This window comes from Amphiprion ocellaris, chromosome 5, assembly GCF_022539595.1.
Source record: "Amphiprion ocellaris isolate individual 3 ecotype Okinawa chromosome 5, ASM2253959v1, whole genome shotgun sequence".
In the NCBI taxonomy this organism is placed as follows: domain Eukaryota; kingdom Metazoa; phylum Chordata; class Actinopteri; family Pomacentridae; genus Amphiprion; species Amphiprion ocellaris.
The window spans coordinates 29949365-29972053 of NC_072770.1; the positions used below are offsets into that span (position 1 = coordinate 29949365).

Here is a 22689-nt window from a genome sequence, read left to right on the forward strand (position 1 = left end):
TAAGTCGTAAAGGTAGGTGTAAAGCGGCCAATCATTTCAAACAATAGGCATTGTGTGCACTGGAGGAAGGTGAGCAGGTTTAGGAAAATATAAAAAAAAAAGACATTCATAAAAAATGCACTCAGAAGCACCGGGTGTGAAGAAAGTGTGTACTTCCTTGCTGAGAGGAATAAGGAGGCCATACCTTGATATACTGGAACAGATCTTCCAAGGTCATTTCCTGCTGGCCGCCGCGTCTGCCCTCAACGAGGAAGTCATCCCACGAGGTGTATTTCTTTCCTGCGACCTGACGATAGACACGATACATACAGCAACACAAAGACACACACAGACACAGAGGCAAAGTTGACAGACGAAGTACTGCTTGCTGTGAGGATGTGCTGAAAATACTCGAGTCCATAACAAGAGTCCTGGACACTCAAAGACAGGCTGACTGCATTTTTCATTGCTGCGATATACAGCAGCTGAGAACAATCATTAGACCCGAACAAGCCTTAGTGAGGTCAAGAAGGTTCTTCCTCATATGTGATGGAGTGACTCTCTTGCTTTTCTCAAGTTACATCTTTCAGACTTCCTCTTCAGATTTGAATAATTATTCTGTGGCAGGAAAAAAGGGCCATGTAGCCATGTAACTCAGGTTGTTTTGGGGAAAAGGATATAAATACAACAATGTTGAGGAAGAAGTTGAAGAATGCAGCTTATAAAACCCGCATCTGTGTGAGTATAAATGTGTTGCTCTAGGCAGTGAAATAACAACATAGGAATTTCTCCAGACACTTTGCCAGATTGCACTTGAAGTTCCTGAAATTCAGACGTTGCAAGTCAATGTCTCCTGCAGCTTTTTAAAGTCTTCTCTATAGAGACACATTCTTGCATCGTAAAATTAGCTGCTTTCCTATGTTTTATATTGTTGTAAACACCAACCTTTGGAATTATTGGACTCATATTTGCATAATATAATAAAATGTGATTTTTTTTGCATTACTTTACTTTAGCCTAAATTCAATTTAAGCCCATCAGATAGGATAAATAATCATTAATTGTAGTTTAACATGTATATGAAAGTACACTAAGCATCTTCAGCCATGCCAGCGGCTTTATGCTAATGTCAGAAAGGTAGCAGTCGGTGACAATTAACATGCTCATGTTTAGTATAGTCATCATCTTAATTTAATATGTTGGCATTTATGCAGTTATTTATAAAGCATTGGTGTCTCAATTGGAAATTTTAAACTGATAATGTTACTACTGTAGATAAAAACTGAAGGGATCGCCAAAGTTATTAGAATTGATGATAAGTGACATGTGGAGGTCTGTGCTGATGCTCCTGGGAATGTCTGTAACAAATGTTGTTGACATTCACTGAACAGATGTTGGGATATTTCAGTGGATAGGAAGGAAACTTTGCTGCTTTTTGTGCTCTGCTGGTGGCACTAACAGAAACATCTTAGGAACAGCAAAGTCACAAAAATTAATTCTCCAGACACCACAGATTTCTGTACAAAGCAGTAAGTACAATAAGCTAGTTTTTGAGGTATTATATCCAAGACTAAAGTGGCAGATTTACCTACTGACCAATGACCCTTCCTTTAGCCTTACTGCAGGCTCAGCAAAAATCAAAGGACTTGCACTATACCTATGTTCTTTGACACTGAAGGCCCCTACAAATGATGATGTTGTTCTGTCAACAGCACTAACGCATGTGATGCATCAAGGCCTAAAGACAAGAGAAACGTGAGTCTTGTGAGTCCAAATGAAGCTGAACAAATAGTATTTCACTGATAGTTCACAAACAGGTATAAGTCATTTCCTTTTCCTGCCTCAGGGTCCCCTGTCACCCTAAAGGCTGCAGTCACACCTCTCACATCTCATGAGATCAGATTTTATGGATGACCAGAAAGTGACTTGGCATCCTGTAAGGCTTTTTTCCTATATGATCAACCTCTGACCTCCAAACAAAGACACAAAACAAACTCCTGACAGCCAGACGGATCAATTTAAAGCCTGCGGACATCTATTTCTCTTGCCACTGGACAGGTATTAGTCATTGCATGTTTTTACCCTAAACATCATTATCCACACGTGTAGGACCCTACAGACAAAACATCACCTGACCGAAGTGGGTCAGAATTCCTCACATGCAGAAAATACGTCAAAATATGTCACTTAATCAGACGACCCTGCGAATACACAGGCTGTCTGGTAAGAGAAGTTGTGAAGATCAAAACTTGGCTCGAGCTGTGAATACCAAAACTCTGGCTGAACCTGGGTCCAATTATCTCTGCTCGAGCAGCCAAGGGGAACTTTCTGACTAGCCCTCACAACTCCCACCACATATGGGGCTTTGGGTTATGGAGACACACTCGAAGCATACTTCTCCTCAAGTCGAACTGGGTGTCTATGTCCTTTGTCCCAGTTTGCAGACAAAGCACATTTTGTTTGCAAGATGCACATCATAATGCCGGCAATGTCAGCTATTTTAATATGTGTGCAGAGTGAATTTTTAGTACAGCCTCAAATTTCACATGGGTAGAGCAGAATTATAACCTGAAATGTTCTTTTAAATGCAAACACAACATCATTGTTGGGCTGCAAAATGGCCCCACATTTCACTGGTCCCATGGCAGAAATTTTCACAACTGCTTTTGTGTGCAGATGCTGATTTTACACAATGCAAAGCAGGCATGCAGGCTATTTTTACTCCCTCTCCTCCCTTCCTCTCTCTCATGTCTGTCACACAACTCTGGCAGGAAACTGAAGCCAATCTACTGTATCAGTCTGTATGTAAAGTGACGTCAACTATTCACATTATAGCAGGAGAGAAAAAAAAAGCAAGAATAATGAAACCAAAACTGATTCCCGGAAACAATTACAGTTTCCCACAAGCTCTTTTTTGTTGTGGAACTTCCACAATAAAAACAGAGATGCCCCGATGAAAAAGCTACCTCTATGGAAAGAGAAAAAAAAGTTAACAGAAACTCCTCTTAGAGCAAGATAGAAACAAATTACCGGAGTGGAAAATACCATTAAATCTGTCTTATTTAGAGATTTATTGGGAGTCTACACACGATTCTTTGTAGTGCATAATACGCAGACACACTTTAATCTACAGCTTTTTGATGTACTTGCTTTAATAAACCAACCACATTCAATGTAGATACTGCAGTCATTAACAAGATAAAATACATAATATCACGTAAGTCAACGCAATTAAAGTTGGCCAAGGTTGACTTGAGGTTAGAGTGTAGAATTACTGTCTGAGAGGTCACCTGTTAAGAGCGCAATTGACAAATCCCTGCCAAGTGCTGCTTGGTGGCTAATCACAGCTGCACTCAGACGGCTCAGCCTTGTGGTTGGAGCATCCAACTTGAAAAAGGCAAGCTGAGATTTGAGTGCGCTCAAGGTAAACACATTAGAAATAAGTCTCTAATGTGTCTGGCAATGAATATGAGGAAACTGCACTGATTCAGAGAAACATGTTAGTTCTTGACCAGTTGTTAAACTTCAGGAAAACCTTCTTTGCTTATTTGATACTGGCTACAAGTGTGCTGTGTTACAGTTCACTGTCCTGTCTCACTGTGTGTCTGTTTGAACATAAAGCAGAGTCAGGATTTTGGTCGAGGTTGACTTCAGATGAGACAAATGGCCACTTCGTCGGCCTGAAAGTCACAGCCGAGAAAGTCACAGTGGCGAGCATATGGTAAACATACAGAAGTTTATACTCTGTCTGCTCTGCTGTTGGAAGATGGCCAAATTTCTCATTTGCTGTATAGTCTGTATTATAAACAGAGCTTTGAATGTACCCATAAAACATGAAACAGCTGGACTTCTAAAAACAAAAATGAAAAACAATGACATTTGAAGTTTTTTAAGTTTTTACATTTTAAGTTTTTCTGGCTTTACTGCTAGTGACCTGTTTTTTTTATATATAATCGATTATCACAGGAGCTGCACAGTGGTGTAGTGGTTAACACTTTCGCCTTGCATCTAGAAGATCCTCTGTTTGCGTCCCGGCTTTCCCGGGATCTTTCTGCATGGAGTCTCCATGTTCTCCCTGTACATGTGTGGGTTTTCTCTGGGTTCTCCGGCTTCCTCCCACATTCCAAAAACATGCTCAGGTTAACTGGTGATTCTAAACTGTCTGTAGGTATGAATGTGAGTGTGATTGTTTGTCTCTATATGTAGCCCTGTGATAGACTGATGACCTGTCTGGGGTGTCCCCTGCCTTCACCCTCAGTCAGCAGGGACAGACTCCAGCTCGTGGCGACCCTAATGAGGATTAAACAGTGTATAGATAATGGATGGATGATTATCACAGACAAAATCCCTTGAATGTAAACTTTGACAGCATCAACTTCAGTCACAATTTAAGGACATATGTCTTTCATGTAACACCAACATTATTCATTTCAACCTTCAAAATTCAAAATGCTGCACAATCCTACAAGAAATATATTCTTGTATATTTAATTTAATAATGTGTTTGTTTCTTTGCAATCATTTGACACTAGCATGTGATAAATTCTCTGCCCCTATGCTGATATGAAGTTCCCCAACAACTGACATAAACAGCCAAAACAACCGGCTGCTTCCTCTTGTTGACAGGAAGCCTGGAGAGCTCTCCTTCTCTTCCTGAAAAATCCAAATGCAAACAGTGATTTATCTAATCTATAAATAAGCCACACGCAGAATCAAACACGCACCTTTGTAGTTTCCACTCCTGGAACTGTATAACAGGACCGCATATCAATGAAGGAACAAAACGTGTGTTATTTTAACAGTTTGTGAAAATGGGAGATGTAAATGAACTCATTATTAAGTCCTATATTATGTTCCAGATCACTGCATCATACTTGAACATTCTTTGGTTTAGTTTACTACTCAGTGCATAGGTCAGTACTAAAGTCCAAAAATACTGAAGAAGTACTAAAATCACAAATGACCTTTAAGCAGTAGATGTGGGTAAATGTTAAAGAAAAAGTCATTTAAAGATCGAATAAAACCAGCATATGAGAGCCATTCTCCTGTAGCTACACTTCAACTTTATAGAATTACATGATCAAAAGGTCAGTGTTGTTTCCAGTGAGTCAATCGACCTTGTTTCTGTCTGGACCTGCAATCAAACAACTTATCAAAGGATATTAATGGATATAAATCACTATTTAAAATATACTGTAGGCCTTCATGCTGATACCAGCCTTCATCTTCTATGCTGTTCACATTTTAAAATGAGTTTGGTTTTTGTTTTGGTTTTACTTACTGCTTACAGCTTTGGAAGGTTAAAACTTTGCAGCAATGTTTAATATTTTCAGTGTGCCAGACTCTTAAGACAACAACATATGACCTGATACACAATAAAGTGGCTCATGATAACAAGGCCACTTGATTGATGGAGCCCAGAAATAGACGCCTCTGTCTGCAGATATACACAGGATCCTGGGAATGGGAGTGCAGCCAAAGGAAGTCCAGCTAATGAACCTGATAAGGAGGAAGAAAGAATCCCAGTTTGACAGAAGCACAATCATGCTGGTCATTTTGCACAGGTCACTGCATTTGGAGTGAAATCATAATGTGTTTGTTCATTATGTGTATTTTAATCTTGCCCTTTAAGACAAAAGAGCACTTCTGGAGACAGGAAACCGAAGCCAGTAGGCAAAACTTCGATAAGTCCTCCTACCGAAAGTCTGCCACAAGAAATACCTCTGCATAGGCGCGATTCTGGCTCCGATTCATTATTTGGCCACAATCCCAACAGTGGAAACGTTTTTACAGCCCGTTGTGGCTGGAGGCCTGTTTCTTCAAAGGCAACGATTTTCCTTTGCAGGGCTTCAAAGTGAGCTTTAGACGAGGCATATGGAGAATCTGTGTGGTCTCTTTAGATTGTATTTTTTATATATCTTTTAGCTTTCCTTCTGTAGACAATCTGGTAATTTTCCCCTCAACCTTTATATCCCAGATTAGTCCTCAGCTGTGCCTGAAAGTCATTTCACTGCTGCTGACTATTGTATATGCGGTATACTGCAGAATGAGCCTGCGTGCACCAAGGTTATTTTAGCTTTACTGAACTGGCAACAACTGAAAAGTGGAGGATAGCCAGACTTTTTTTTTTTTTTTTAACAGCATTGCATGTAGTCATAGAAGCAACACACCGAATCTAGGAAATATCTGTTAGATTTCAAACAAGCACTGCAATTACTGAAAACGTAAGTGCATAATGAACATGCTCTTTTTTGTATTGACTTCACCATCCAGTGCTTACGTCACGCTTACAGCACATAACCAACCAGTGCATGACAATATCAACTGCTGGAAGCTCTCAGCTGTAAATATGGAAGTCTTCCATAATCTAAATTTATATAACATTTGCCTGTGAAAACAAGAGAATCAATGCTCTGGTTGACCTACTTGTTGAGAGAGAGGGAGAGAGAGTTTACTGCAATTGTCAAACGAGGTTACTTCTGGTGATTGTGTGCCATCTAATAAAGACTAAACAATCCAGCTTCATAATAATACCACACACAAATCCCAGTTTGAGTTAGATTTAGTATAATCAGAAATAATATCAGTTAAGAGCAGTTAACATGAATATTCACAGACATAGTTGTTTGTTTTCAAGTTTGTTTTTTGTGTTTTTTCACAATGGGACAGCAGTACTGTCATGTAAAATGTGCCTTTTGTCTGATTGGGAGTGTCATCTGCTACCTGATCACTACTGATCACCACTCTCTTTGGACTAAAGTTAAGAAACAGATGGCTAGGACCTCCAACTGCTCCACCCAAACCTCTGCAATTATCTGGTATCCTATCAAAGAGTTGACAGGAGTCCACACTGCATACATGAGAAACAGAATCAAAAGCAGTATCAAAAGGTGCTTTTTATTTAGATTGTAGGAGTGTGTTTTGAAAGATAACCTGTGGTATTCTGGTGCAGAGTGGAGGAGGAGCGAGAGTCGCAGCTCAGCAGCTCACATACACTTTTCAGGAGAGTGCTGGGTTTGACACACAGGCTGAAAGCAGCTCTTTGCTTTTGAAAGGCTTCCATTGACGTGTAAAACAGCAAACAAAATCTCAATGCGATTGTCTTTCAAACGAGAAGATAACAGCACTCCACCTGACTGAAAACGACCTGGGGCAGAAGCACTGAGTCAATAAAATCTTCCAAAAGGGCCACTGACATGCTGGAGCCTGCAGAGACACTCAAACAGCAAATGCCTGACAGAACTGCAGTTTTAAAGCCATGAATCAAAATGAATGAATGAATGAATGAAACAAAAAAAATGCAACATGAGTATGTTTCTTATATTGAGTTGGAATGATGCATTGATCTTGTCTCTTAAAGTCCTATATTAAAGCACTTCGACTGATTTATGCATACAGCAAACACGCACAAGACATGCATATACATATGTATACAAATACACAATGACTACTGTGATTACTGTAACCTGTAGTGATTACTGTTGGAGTGTAGCTCAGAAGTGGACCACAGCTCTCTCCAAATGTTTCACTCCCAGTGATCAATTCATTAACAACATACAGCTCCAAACTCTGATCAGAGTGCCCCTTGTTTCGACATCCTAATTACTAGCATTGATCTGAGCTTTAGAAATCAAAGGTCACACTCTTTGGTTGCATGATGTGATGCTACATGGAATGACGTAACTCCTCCATGTTTTGGTAACTGGAGCGAGTTATTGATATCTGCAGTTCAATATGATGTGCAATTCTTATCTACAGGAAATAAGCCCACAAGTTTATGTGATGCTGGACACATGAGACTCCCATACAGATCACCAGGCGAATCAAACACTAATTCAAGCTGCATCGACCAGATATAGCAAAGGTTATACTGCTTTAAGCAGTGCTCAAAGGCTTCTTGAAAAAAGTTGTAAAAAAATGCTCTGAGATACAAGAAGTAGTTATCACAATCAATAATAGTAATAATATTTGTTTTACTTTACATCAACTTAGAATAGTCTTACTTTTTAATCATTCTAATATATAAAAATAAGCAATGCAACTTAAAGTCCAGATGTAGAGGAATACATGGAGATCCAGAGATCTGAAACAGGACCAGAAGAATACAAGTCTGCAGACTTATTAGATGGAGGTATTCTGGAGACTTTTCAGTCCAAGGGCTGCACAAGTCGCAATATTAAACAGACACTGACAGAGGCACTGTACAGTGGGAAGATCTGACAGAGTGATATCGATTTCTACCATGTTTAATACAGGCTCAGTCAAGAAAATGTATCTCCCTTCAGTTACAGCAAGCTTCTAGGTTCCATCAGGCCATAATGATGGCTCTAAGCAAAAACAACATTAATCACATGAAATATATTCTGCTGTCTGAATAATATAAACAGATTTTTGTCATTGCAAAAACCATTCACCATGTCATTTGGACAGGCTGAATCTCATTCAATGTTTGTAGTGTGCTGAGGTAACTTAAAGAAAGGATGAAAGAGAGACATGATAGGATGCCTTTATAATTGTGAGTTAATGGGCAAATTTATAAACTAATGACCTTGGCAACAACAAAGAAGCATTAAGTTAATGCTGTCTCTGTGAGCAAAATGAAATGATACAAATTCAGGGACTTTCTTCCAGAATTAGGCTGAACTGCAGGCTGTGTTTCCACAGATAGGAGACAAGTATAGAAAAAAAACTTTTAATGGCTAAATACAAAAAACAAGTTGAGTCACCACTTTTACCTAGTAGTGGCAACACTAGTGGGCACTTGGAAAAATGTCATACATGCTGATTCCAGGAATTTTATTTTATTCTGTAAAACAAATAATGTGGACTACTGTTTAGTGAACATATTAACAAGCTTCTTTCAGCAAACATTTCTGTCTGCACCAGTTTGGAAAGATGTACTCAAAAAATTAAAATGAAAGAAATAATATATATATATTTTTTTTAATCTTCTGCAGGAATCTTTTTAACAATCACTGAATCTACCAGGTGAGGCACATATTCAGTACTGTGGCAGAAGAATATTAACTTACTGTATGTGAATACTTTCTTCTTACGGAAACCGCATGTTCATTTGGAGTCCTCCTGGAAGGTCAGAGGCCAGGGTCAACTACAGAGCTGTGTTTCCAAAGCAGGCTGCGATACACTGGGGCATCTTTCAGAGAAGTGACACAGCTAGGAAGCTTGATTCAGCTAGTTTAAGGACAGCTGTCTAACCAAAAGTCACTCTATTTCATACAAGTACCTGGATTAAAAATGCATGAGATGTAGAGATATGATTGAAGGTGATTTAAAAAATGATGCTATACCACATGGCCTCCACCATTAATTTGGCTAAATGGAAAGTTTGCATGCTGAGTTTATGAGCTGCACCACACACTGTCCTGAATAAAAGATCTAGTGAGCTATTTTTAAAGTGGGGCGCTATTTAAAAAATGATCTCCTACAGTCTATTTTCTCAGTCATCTGCTCTGAGGTCTGTCTATGCCTGTTGCTACATAAATAAACATCCAGACACACTATTGTTGTTGATGACACAAAAGGGAAAGTAAAGATCTATGGGGAACTAAAGAACAGCAGTCACAGAACAATGTAGCGCAGAACAACACTTGACTCAACAACATAAGGCCAACTAACACAATGCCACCAATAAACAGACCATGGAAAACAACAGCAGGCACAAGCCGTGTACGTTCATCACAGATTACTCATTATCCTGTGAGCACTATTCATGTCTGGGTTTTGAGTTACAAACTGCACAATGCTCCCTGCACTCCTCTGGGAATCCAGAGGGCCTTGGATCATGTTCACCTTGTTTCTTTGCAGGCACAGTCCAAGAAAGGGAGTACAGATTTAACCACATGTGAGGAAAATCTCCTGCTTTGTTGTGCTCTTTCTCTCTTTAAGCCGTTCCCTGTTGTTTGTGTGACAGATGTGCGTCCTTCAGTTGCGCAAGGGCTCAAATCACAACTGCGGGTTTTGTTTTCTACACATAAAACCACAAACTGCCACCCTGGACTGAATGACAACGATGCAAATTTAAATCTTATTATTATTTAGAAATGTGCAATAAAGCAGCAAGTCATGAATGTAGAGTTATTCGAAACAGACTGGAGTAGATGAACACAAAATCCCTGCCTGGTGTTCTGCAGACCATGCTGGGAAATCTGGTTTCAATACATCGCTTCCTGCGAAGGCAGGAAATAGTCGTCATTTCTGCATGCAATTAACAAAGAAGCAGTGTGAGCATTGACCTACAAGTGGCTTCTTGAGATCAGGAGCCTTCCCTCCAACACTGCTAATTCAATTAGAGTCTGAAAGGGCAAGGTGGGGAAGAGGGGCACTGAGGGAGTGTGAAAGGGCACAAAGTTGAGACTGGGCTGTGCAGGATGTGTGCACAGGCATGAAGGAGGGAGTATTTCCATGGCACACAACCAGCAGGCAGCATAGAAGACAAGTAAAGACAGTATACACTGGTACAGAGTGTTGGGCAAGCTGCTGGAGGACGGAGCTACTTCATACACAGCTGAAACACGTCCTCCTCTGTCCTGCCTCGGGTGATGTCTCTCTGTGTTTTACTGAGGCTGCAGCTCAGTTACTGCTGCTGCTGCTGCACAACACTCATTAATCTTTGCTGCTCTTGATAAATCCTTGAATGTCTTGTGAGGTTTTGCTTTCTGCAAAAACGGGGCATTCACTATATTCAGAGTATGATCTAAAGCAAATTTAGGCCTATTTAGTGTACTCTCATTTTAAATGCTGTGCACCACTGGCAACAAGAGTGAATTTAAAGAAGAATTTAGTTCAATTTTTTGGCACCTTGGAGGCAGCAAATTGAGCTAAAACTGACGTATATATAAATAATATCTTTTGATAAAGTTCACAAGGCTTATTATTAATATAAAATTAAATGTAAAATCATACTTTGGGTGTCTTTTGGACAGTCTTATCTCATTGTAATTATTGTCTGGTCTGCTTCATTTTGCGATTATCCATATGAACTGGAAAGTTTGGTGAACTGAGGCTCTTGACTTAATCACCAATACAGTGCTGACAATATTCTATCTTAAAGATTATAACTGTGGCAATAATATTAAATTCAGCAAGCTTTTCGTGGAACAATCATGATGCAGTTTTTTGTGCAAACATTCCCAGCTATATTTTACTTTTTCCTCTATGAACTTCCAGACTTACTCTGTCTTCACTAGCCTTGACTCCACAACTGAAAGACATAAACACAGGGAGGAAAGCTATGCTAAAGAGTTGCAGTGGTGAGCAGACAAGGACAGCCTCCTGTTTGTTTACATATTTCTACCTCCATGCAGAGGACAGCGGCAGCAGGGGAAGGCCAGGGGAACTTCCTTCTTTAGGAAACAACAGCTTTAAAGCAACACATTCTGGAAAATTATCAGGGTGGTGGGAGAATGAGCAATCATTTATTTCAGTTAAAGTGTCTGTGACGAAAACAGTTATGTAGAGGTAGAGTGGTACACAACCGCATCTGAAACGCCTTTTCCAAAAGCCTTTAATCACTTAAACACTCATCTTACTAACATATTTTTCCTTTCCAGAGTCATGACAGTACAGGTTGAAATATAAAAACTTCCAAACATCTGGAAATGCTGTGATGTGGTGCACAGCACTTTGGACAAACACTGGGTGGGCCACCAGAAGAACCCGTGAGATGTGAGCGTTGATACATGATATTAATGAACTGAGACTGATCTCAGAAGGGGAGACGTCCAAGTCATTGCAAAAGTAAGCTGAGCTCTTGAATCTGCATGTCTGATCTGTGATATTTAACAGCTGCACGTCTGCAGTTGCTTCAAAAGCTGCCTACCAAAACCGTCTCTAATCTCCGATTAGAGAGATAAGAATATTAATAACAAGTATGTTGCTTTTCTTTCTGCTTTTTATAGCTGTGTGCAAATTTCTGTTATTTCAAATAATCTATATTTACACCTTTAATTCTCATTTCCACATTTTATTGGAGCACAGAAAAGCGGCAGGCCTAAATTGCAGGGCTCAAAAAGGATTAAAATTGTTTCTCAATATTACGTTATCTCTTTAACAAGAGACATAATGTCTAGACCACAAGTCAGACACATTGGATGTTTGGAGCATTGGAAAAGACAAGCGTTTCGATTTAAAATATCAATATACATTAGCTGTGAAGCTGCAGAGCACGTGGACCTTTGGCCCCTGACTGGAATGTGATTGCATGCATGCTGCATGTAATCATGGAAACAAGCTCGACTGATGCTGCATATCTGAGACCAAACCCACTGTCAGTATGTAAGTAATTATGTTTTCTAATGTGAATGCATAACATAAACATTTTATAGGGATCCTGTAAATGTGGTTATTCAAAAATTCTAGCCAAGATATATACTAGGTGGAAAATGCTACACTTAAAAAATAAAGCAAAGTTTGTCACTGCTCACTAGTGGACAAACTGTATAATGGGTACAGTTTTCAGAATGATGAGTTTTTTTTCCTTTTGATGAACTATTAAAGTCACATTTAAATTAACCATGAAGACTTAAGACTGAAATGTTAGCAGACATTAGAGAGCATCTCCCACTAAGACGGCTAAAGGTTTGGCTGCTAACCCTCTTTCTCCCTCTCAGGTAGCATGTCATTGCACGTGTGCATTAGTGCCTTCCTCTATTACACTCCAAGATTTGTCTTCAATGCTCAACACTCTGACCCAGAAACTCTGCAAAATCTTTTACCCCTGGTTGTATCCTGTCCTGTCTCTGTTTGAATTCTCTGTAGAACTGAGAAAAGCCTAAAAGCTGATGCTGCAACACTTTAACCCACAGTAAAAGAGCCTAGATTTGGAAAATCTAACATCTGGCTATCCCTCTGATTGCCTTCTGGCTGGGTTGATGTCAAGTGTTCTGTTAGCGTGACTGTTTGAAACCAATTACTGACTCTATCCGATGTTCCATGCTGCATGGGCAAAACTGTATTTATCCCAGCATAATTTGATGACAGAAAAAAAATCCAGAAGTATGTCCAAACATCACCAAGTTTACAGGCAACAACTGTGACAACACCGGGGTCTTTACATGTGAGAAACTGGGCCTGTCTGGAACCTCAGAGCTACACGGAAAGTCACAGCTTCCTCTGTCATCACTGCAGCCTTTTATGCAGATGCTGAATTTTTACCTGTAACCAAAGCTGAAACCAGATCTACACTGTCTCAGAGCCCCTTGTCACTGCGCCCTCACGTTACACAGGGCATGGTTACCCCACTTGCTGACCCCCAGTGACCCCTGCTTGTCAGAGGAGCAGTGCCCTGAGCGGGAAGGCTGCAGTGTTTGGGTCTAGTATCTGATTACCTTCAGAAGTGAGCTACAGGGGCGAGCAGTAGGACCTGCAAGAGGGCAGCAGAATTAACTGAAGGGATATTATCTTATACTTTCACTCAGACTGGAGTTAAACAGCTACCGGCTTTTGGATCTGACTGGTAGCTATACTGTGTTTTCGTTTTAAAGCTTAGTCAATACAGCATAACAAACCTCGTACTGTGTGACTTGGTGAACCTGGGGTAACTCAGATGTTACTGCAGGTCTGACCTTAAAAGGACTCTGTCTTAGGAGAATAAATGTCTTTCTCGTTTCTTTGAATGCCTTGAATTCCCTTAATTTGTCTAAACACAGTGGCAAGCACAGGTCTGTATGTGCCTTACCTGCCCAGAAATATCCTGAGGATTACACTGAGCTCACTAAAGACTTGGCTTATATGCAAGAGATTGACAGTTAATGGTGGGTTCTTATTCTGAGAGCACTCATTCATGAGTTAAAGCTCCCCACCCAAAGGGGAAGGACAGAAATCTACAAAGAACTCAACAGATTTATCCCCAAAGCAGACAGGCTTAAATTATGAATGTATATACAGTAAGAGTGTGTCAGACTTTATAAAGTGCCTCACTCAGATGCTATATATGACTGAATGCTTCATAGATTTCGTCCCAAATCCCCCCACAAATATTAACTTAGAGCGGCTGTGGATGTATTGAGCTGTTACTCACTTCAAAGTCCTGAGGACGGCTGGGCAGGGACAGGACAAAGTACTGGACAGCCAGGTTGAAGTAAGCTGTGCGGTAAGAGGTGATCTTCTGGTGACCCTGCACCAGTTTAAGCAGCTCCAGGCACATCAGGCCTGCTACTGCTGCTGTGGTGGTGGCTATGGCAGGAATGATCTTTCCAGCAATGCGCTTACTCTGGAAAGAAGGAAGTTCACTTTTAAATCTTGCTGCAGGTCATGCAGAGTGGAAGAAGCATATATTTCAATTCAATATTATTTTAATTCACTTTTAGTACAATCCTAATGCGACAATACAAGCATAAAGTCTTGTTTGTTCAATACCTCAAAGTAGTATACATACATATATTTTAATGTCATTCTGTACTATACTATCTATTATTTCAACTCCACTACACTTCAGATACAAATATTGTGCTAGTGTTATCCATACAAGACTTAGCACCAACTTACAAAATATGATTCACTGTTATTACTAAAACTGCTTAGCAGTATATCAAGTAGTAAATATTATTATTTGCTGAAGAAGTGGATAATTATTAAGTCATTTTTTTTTTCAAAGTTATTTTTTTGGCCTTTGTGGCTTTATTTGATAGGTCAGTGAAGAGATAGACAGCAAAGTGGGAAGAAGAATTGGGGGGAAGACATGCAGCAAAGGTCCGTGAGCAGGAATCGAACCCAGGCCACTACGTCAGGAACTACAGCCCCTGTTCATGGGTCGCCCACTCACCCAGCTGAGCTGTCAGGGCACCCGTTCAGTAATTTTTAAGCAACAGCATTTGATGTTTTTAAAATAAGGACTTTTACACATAATATTAAACTGAATATATATGCATTTTAAAGTGCCAATCTGAAAAACAAACAAAAAAAAGTCCCTTTTTTCAATTGGAAATAATAACAGGTATTTCTACAATTAAAAAAACATACAGAATATTAATTGGGAGCTGAAGCCCTAAATAAGAAATTAACTTCAAGAATCAGAACACTGTATATTATGTAATGCACTATCGATTACTGCATTCAGTATAATACATCAATCTGACAGAAATCATGTAGCTGTTTAATCAGAACTTTCTATTTTGACACCTTAAACACATTTTGCTGTTCATACTTCTGTACTTGTCTTGTGATAATGAGTGCAGGACTTGAGATATGAGTTATTTTACCTAAATGTTCTAAATAATTCTTCTAAAACAGTAAAATAATAACATTGTAGTAACAAATTTGCATTTTTTTATGTTTGTGTATTTTTTGCAGTTATAAGATGTTTTGTCTCATGTACTGATACCCTCATAGATGACTTTATGTTTATCAGATACTGCAAACCTGTCAATATACTGGTGGCTTACAACACATTTGTGAGAAATCTAAATGCAAACAAGGTTTCAATGGTGACTAACAGTGAAGTTATTCTCAAATGAGATGCAACATGTGGATACGTCTGTATGATTTCATGAGGGTACGTCTCTTTTGTCTGTCCTCACTGAGCAGCGTCCCTCCCCCCACCCTCCATCTGTCTCGGCTGTATGCGTCTGCAGCAGCGGCTGGTACAAGGCCTGGCTCAGGTGTCACCTCCCAGGCGACAGGTAAAGTGCTGTGATTAGTTCTGCTTCAGGAACAATAGGTCAGGAGGCTGTTTCTGTGGCTTTAAGGCAGGTGTGTGCAGCGCAAACTAAAAACATGACCCAAGGGGAGGAGAGAGCGGTCTGCGGTTCTATATTTTTTTTCTAATCTACACCAAACCCCCAACTCGGCTTCATCTCTCAGATTTTCCTGTATATATTAATCAGAGATTTGATGAGATATTGCACACAGTAAAAAATGCTGACCTGGTGGCGATCGGCTGCAGGGATGTCGTAGTTCTCTGCTCTCAGGTTAGAAGCAGCAACAATGTAGTCCATGTGGAAGTTACTGTCGTCATCCTGTGTCATTTGGGACATTAAAGATATGCTACGTTAGAGATACAGCACTACACAGCTTAATGCACAAGAGCAACATGAAATGCAATGTATTTGTGTAAAGTTGAAGGATTAACGACATAATAAATTGCTAAGGAGCCAGATCCGATCCAACACCACTGCCTGTGACGCAATACTGGTCTCCTTTGAGCTGTGCCTGCTTTGTTGTTGTGTCACTTAAATCACTCTGATAGATGACTCGGTCACCCTGTCAAAATGCAGTGGAAATCAGATTTCTGTTGTGATCGACGTGGCCAGTGAGGTCATGCCTGTGTTAGTGCGGCTCTACAAAAGCTTGGGAGATGACTGCCACTCCGGGATGGCTTTAGGGGTTGCGAGGAAGCTCTGAGCTGGCAACCTGATGCCTTTGATATCCTCCTACACACATTCCATCTGTCCACAGCATGACCAGGCCATATTCGGATAAACATGAAGAGAATGGCTTTTGGGACTCTCATTCTTATTCAAGATGACATTCGATCTGTACCTGGCTTACCTCATACACCTTCATTACTGCCACTCTTGAGTTCTAAATCCTTTGTCAGAACCGAATTCCGGCTGCCTTTTAAAGTCATTTTACCCTTCTACAAATTCTTCCTATAACCACTTCTGCAGCTCAGTAACTGCATCCTTTCCAGCCTGCTAATGTAACGGTTTTCCCCTAATGGTCGCCATGGTACAACCAATTACCGTTTAGTCACTGCTTCTTGTAGCCACTTCCATATTAAGGGGTTTGAAGAGCCTTTGTTGCTCTCAGCCTCCATGTAGACAAAGAAAAAAGGTTTGCTTTGATGTGACAAATGTGATTATTATAGTCCTATTCCAATGTTTCCCAGGAAACCTATAAATACAATGAATAGGTTAACAGGTTAATAGAATAGATCTGTTTCAGAGGAAAAGATTAATTAATTAAAGATGAATTAATTTCACATAACTTCCACAATTATCTGAGAAGTTATTAGAAAACAGTTTACATTTACTTGATTGTATTTGTGCAATACTGCCACTGTTAATCTTTTTGTAGCTTAAGAAAGGTCCCTATGTCTCTGGCTGGAAAAACAGACTGTCTTGCCATTGTCCAGCATCACCAGCTGAATTGTGTACATTACTGGATCTGTATTCAGTTCGCTACACATTTTGTGCACAGTACATGACTGTAATTTTCAAGAATAATTTGATCACAGTTGCTCATTCAGCTTCTTAACCATGTGTTCAAAATGGTTTTAATGATGGACAATTTAGGTCCCAAAATCATTCTGACACTTGACACAAGACCCACTCCTTTGTTTAGACGGAATCACTCTGCTGAACCCAGCTGATAAAAAGGAGCTCCAAAGGAAGTTCTGTGAATTTCTAAACTACTCATTGATATGTAATATCACAGAATCTGTCCTGGTTACCAACCAAGTATTTTTTACTGGGTGTTTAAAGATTTTACAAACAGTGCAACAATAGTCATTGGTTGGACTGAATTTGGTTGACGGTAATATCTAGATAGGATATTATTTGGGAATTTCTTCAGAAAGCTGGGAGTATATCCAGTCTACACTCCCAAATAACTTACTAGATAAGGTAAACTTTTACAAACCTTTAAGATGTCAGCCAGGAGGCAATTCCCTAGATCTGATTTAACGTCCAGACTGAAGGATAAGTTGTTGAGACAGCAACAAAAAATATGAGCAGGGGCTGTGATAGTGGCTGGATGCACAGTGGATGTGACTAAAAGGGGAAGTCTACCTTCAGGGCTCAGAGTGTGCTACTTCAAAGACTTTGTTTGACACGGTTACAGTCAGTTTGCCTCTGTATTAGGTTGCTGAATACACTGCATTTCACCATGAGTGTGCTAATGTAGTTCTCAGATAGAATTATACCAGTTTCATGTGAGCTGACTGACCGAACTGTTCTTTTTGCTATTTCTGAAAACAGGAAAATACAGAACTTGACGCTAAGGAACAGAACACAAGCAAAGCACTGTGTTATGAATGTGTTGAGAACCCGCTCAGGTTCAGGTCAGTGACAACCCAAAAATGAAGGAAAAAAAAGTACATGTTCTGAAAGCACCTATGGATTAGAGTGTTGCTCCCTGCTAAGACCCAGTCGCCACTTTGTCACTGTCTGCAGCTTCTGCAGAGCATGCAGCAGAGGTTTCATTGTACTCTCTTGTCCTACCTTCTCAAAGTCGATGGGGTACAGTTGAGTCGAGCTTTTCGGGAATGATGCAGCCAATTTTACTTTCAAATCCTCAAGTCGGGCTTTTTCTGTGTGCAAAGACGCAGAGACAGTCAAGACAAGACACGTTGTAAGAAAGTGAGATACCATAAAGTTAAACTAACTCACCAGCGTCGTCGCTTCCCCTTTCTTTATCTTCCTCCATCTCCTCGTCAGTAACGTGAATCTTCACGGTGGACTTGGGAGTGAAAGGTGGTACATGGACTTGCTCCAAGATGTTTCTGATAGCGGTCAAGTCTCTTGTCCCACTGATCCCGTAGATGTGTCCATACAAATTAGCTGCTGCCACCACATATTCCATGTGCGTAACCTGAAACACCATATCCAAGTATAAACTCTTACAGTATTTTCAAGAAAAAAGTTTGTTGTATTAAACTACATTATCATTGTAAAATAAGAGTGGTTGATTTAAAATTGATCCACAGTTGAACCCTTGGAGCAGTTATGCCTGCAGGGTGAAACTATGGAGATTATTAGAAAAGAAGAGCAGGGGTAGGGGGGAAGAATAATATTAAGGTAGAGCATTAAGGCCAAATTACTTCCCTGCACTGAATAAGTAGCTGCAACAGTAGCTCTCTCAATCATTTTCATCCTCATAGCATACATCCACACACACACACACACACAGGTGTGTATTGGCAGTCACTGCTGCTTTTGTACAGCAGTAATCTCATTCCATTATTATACATCTGTGCAATAGAGTAAAAGGCTGCTGTCAGTTTACTGATGGGTAGATTCACAGACAGTATTAGGACTCATGATACATGAGCAAAACCCTGTAAGATGAATAGAAGCAGTATCTGAATTTTAACAATATGTACTTGAACTACAATTTTAAGTGAGCAGTGGATGGATTTTATTAATTAGTCGAATTATTATCCAACTACATGTCTGCATCTGGTTTCCTTAAAAGCTTTGAAAGAAAAAAATAGCTTTTACAGAAATGGAAAGGAAAGAAGAAACCTGAAGAGGAGACAGGGGAACAGAACAGAGTTTCAAAAGGCTCTTTGAGTGATAACGGGTTGTTAGGAATTGGCAGTTTTATGTTGCTATCTGTGCACCATTATACTTTCAAATTTATACAGTTGCTAGCTTACTGTCACCTTAATATCTCTATCGTTACTCAGTGTGAGAGTTGAAAATAAGTGGGCTATCAAAGATTGAATGTGTGTGGAGAGCAGATTACTATCTGTCTTTCATTGTCCATATGCATCTACAGCTCAGATAAGAATCCATTCTATGGACAGAGTGAGGAAGAGCTACAATCAGAACAGATAAAGAAGGAATGTGAGCGACCGTCACAAAATACTGGGGCATTTTTCTGTCAGTCTCATCTACTGGCTGTATGTTAGGATTGTTACTGTGTGAGGACTGGAACCAGATACAACTCACATTGTTTGGATCAAAGGTCAGCGGATGAGGGCATCTCTTGGATCCAGACCAAAAAGGGAGACCAGTAGAGGTTACCTGAAGAGCAGGGGAAGAAAATTCCTTTATCACAGTGATGAACAGCTGTAAAGTCATTACAGGAACTTTTTTCTCCCATATATTATTTTATAAACTGACGTAGCTCAGTGTAATAAACCTGTGACAGCCACAGTGAGATCTCTGAGCCTCACTAAAAGAGACCAATGTTATATTCCAAATGTAAACTCTTCATTCAACAGGACAAATGTTACACACAGTCACCCTAGTGCATCAGTGAATTCCCTAAACCTCACTTGGTCGTTTAGTCTTCTGACACACGAGGCTGACAACGTTCCCGTGGCACAGCCAGACTAATGTTGTTATCAGTTGTGTGTTGACTACACAATTTGTATGTCTGATAAAGGAACAAAGAGCCTGGGAGCTTTGATGTTGCCAAATGGTCCATATGCTGAGAAAGAGAGAGTCTCCTACTGCTGGTGCCAGTTTTCACTGCAGGGGTGCTTTCTATAGCAGCCAAAAGGCTTCAACAACAGTTTCCTTTCAGAATGAGGCTTCAGGCAGCTCAGGGGCAGAACAGAGCAACAGCATCCTAAGAACCTTCCTTAGTTATACATGAATGGACTTCATGAGATCACAAAATATTTGGTTTTAATACAAAATCTGAATCACAATTCATTAATTGTACGCAAAACACATAGAGCGGTGGCCTGTGCTCTCGATTACAAACTATAATGCAGTCACCTAAAACAACATGTTCTTTAACTGTCTTTTTCTCTGTGTTATTTGCTAATACTTTGTGTAATTTTATTTCTACTGATACGTGATTTCGTTGATAAAGAATAAAACTGGCCTGATTTAAATGATTCATTTCTTAGGTCAACTTCAATGCAGCTGTTTTTCAGAATCAAATTAAACATTTTGTCTATAAAATGCAAGAAATACTGAATTAAGTATACTCAAATTACAGTAAACCCAAATTTTATCCTAAAATAATCTATTTGGTCTGACAATTGTAAAAAGAAAGAAAAGGAAAAAAAAGTACTGTTATTTAATTGACAATTTTATGAAAAAGAGAAAGGCAGCAAGTCATCAACTTAAATTATTAACCAGTGATTTAGATATTTATTGAATTGATTTTACTGTATATTTACGGGTTTCAATCCTTTACTTAAGCCTTAATTCTCATGATGTTTGCTTTCACATTCTGAAGCCTTTAAATCTCTCATTTTACATACATCCGTGTCATTCACTGACAGACTCAGATCCGTGTAGGATAAAGATGCTGCCACATTGTATTTGGTTCAAATCCAGTGAAAATCCACTTCACAATGTGTTAGAGCTTTAACACACACATAGTGCCCTTCACACATTTCAGTATGATGACTGACAACCAGGAAAGCAGCTGTTTTGCTAAATGTGTGGTCAACTGTGACGCTTGTGTTCTGGCATCTGCCGGATTTGCTTGTGACTGTTAAATGACATTACCTGCCTTATCTTAGTTCCTCAGAAAGTTTGTGGTCTGAACTGACTTTCCAACAGAACAATGACATTATAACGCTCGCATAGGTAACTAGAACAAAGTGAACTGTGGAAGAAAAAAAGGGAACCAAACTCATGACAACAGCTGTCACAGAGTTTCAGTATCATGTCTTGTGACTATGAGTCTGGACAAAAATGCTTTTATATTAAAACCAATACTACCATAAGCAGTGTTTTTCTAAAGAAATACACAGGGAATGGACTTGTATGAATATTTAAGACATGAATGGAAAAAATTTGTTCAGAGGAATATTCATAACCCTGCAGGACTCATAATGATGCTAGAAAGGGCGAGTCACTGGGGTTAGTGAGGGTGTGTTTGGGTTGATGTTGATCTGTGTCCCCCCTAGGTGTGACGGCAACATGTGACATCACTCTGTCTGCATGCTTCAACAGATTACAAACCCTCAGAGCCCGGAGATATTTATCAGCAGGGGCTCTGAGTGATTTGGGTTACAGACAAGGTTAATAGTGGTCTCTGAGCCTGGAGAAATATGCTGCAGCACTCCGTAAAATTAACTGTGGAAAAAATGCACCACTAAATGGTACTCTTTTTGTGCAAATGCCTTACTGCAGTGTCTAACAGACTGGTATGGAAAGACCTTAGATACACAACAGTGCCCCTTTGTGTCCATAGAAATCAATTACACGGTTATATTTGGCTTGAGGGAGAGTTGATATTTTTGATTTAATGTGATTTTTACCTCGTCAGGAGGGAAACAGTGCAGAAGCTGACGGATGTCATTGTTATAGACAGTCTCCCACTTGAGACGTGCCCAGTTCACACAGTCCTCCCAGCTACTTGGACGTTGTCCTCCAGCTGCCATGCCCTCCAGGCTGTTCCAAACCCCTCCAAGGATCTCCAGGGCCTCAGCATCTCCATGGCTGAGAGTCCGCTCTACAAACGCTGAATCCCTGCGGTAAACAGTGCAGCAAGTACTTTTAATGTTTTGACATACATACAAGCTGTGCAGAAAGACAAGAGAACAAATAAAATCTTGAACTATAATCTGTGATATACTATATATTCTACAAGTAGAACTACAACAATAAAAGCTTTGATTAGTTATTTGCAATAGTGTTTGGCTGTCATTTCAACTATGGAAACAACATTTGACCTGTAAAGCAAAAATGAGGAAGTTCCTCCTTGGAAAAAAACAGTTTTGCCCTTAGTTGTATCAAGCACACAAGAGAATGACTAAACACATTTTTGTCTATTGGAGTGTGGTCTTGTTAGTGACTCAAGAGGGGATTTCTTTGACTCTAGCCTTTAGACTGATAGGCAGGGAGGGAAGTGTTTAGTAAGCCTGTAATGTACTGGTCAGAGCAACTCTAAACTAAAACGTTCTTGCACCATTAATCTCTGCCAGCTCAGCATGCGCTGCCCTGCACTGTGGAAAAAAAACAGGGATGTGCCTCCTCTGCATGCGTTTACCGCTACACATGTCTAAACAGGAATATTTAAAGTCGTAGTTCTGCATAGAGCAGAATAAGTGAGACAATG

At 39.8% G+C, this 22689-nt stretch overlaps 1 protein-coding gene across 3 annotated transcripts in view; it reads right to left on the reverse strand.

Moving 5' to 3' along the window:
* uba7 (ubiquitin-like modifier activating enzyme 7) overlaps positions 1–22689 on the reverse strand; it is a 33283-nt gene that overhangs the window by 3830 nt on the left and 6764 nt on the right. For all 3 annotated transcript variants that reach the window (XM_055010469.1, XM_023279788.3, XM_023279787.3), the window contains exons 16-22: positions 21890–22100; positions 19611–19685; positions 18327–18528; positions 18159–18247; positions 15861–15953; positions 14018–14209; positions 185–286 (exon numbers count right to left, since the gene is read on the reverse strand). In XM_055010469.1, coding sequence (XP_054866444.1) covers positions 185–286; positions 14018–14209; positions 15861–15953; positions 18159–18247; positions 18327–18528; positions 19611–19685; positions 21890–22100 — 964 coding nt within the window. The remainder of the gene's footprint in view (positions 1–184; positions 287–14017; positions 14210–15860; positions 15954–18158; positions 18248–18326; positions 18529–19610; positions 19686–21889; positions 22101–22689) is intronic.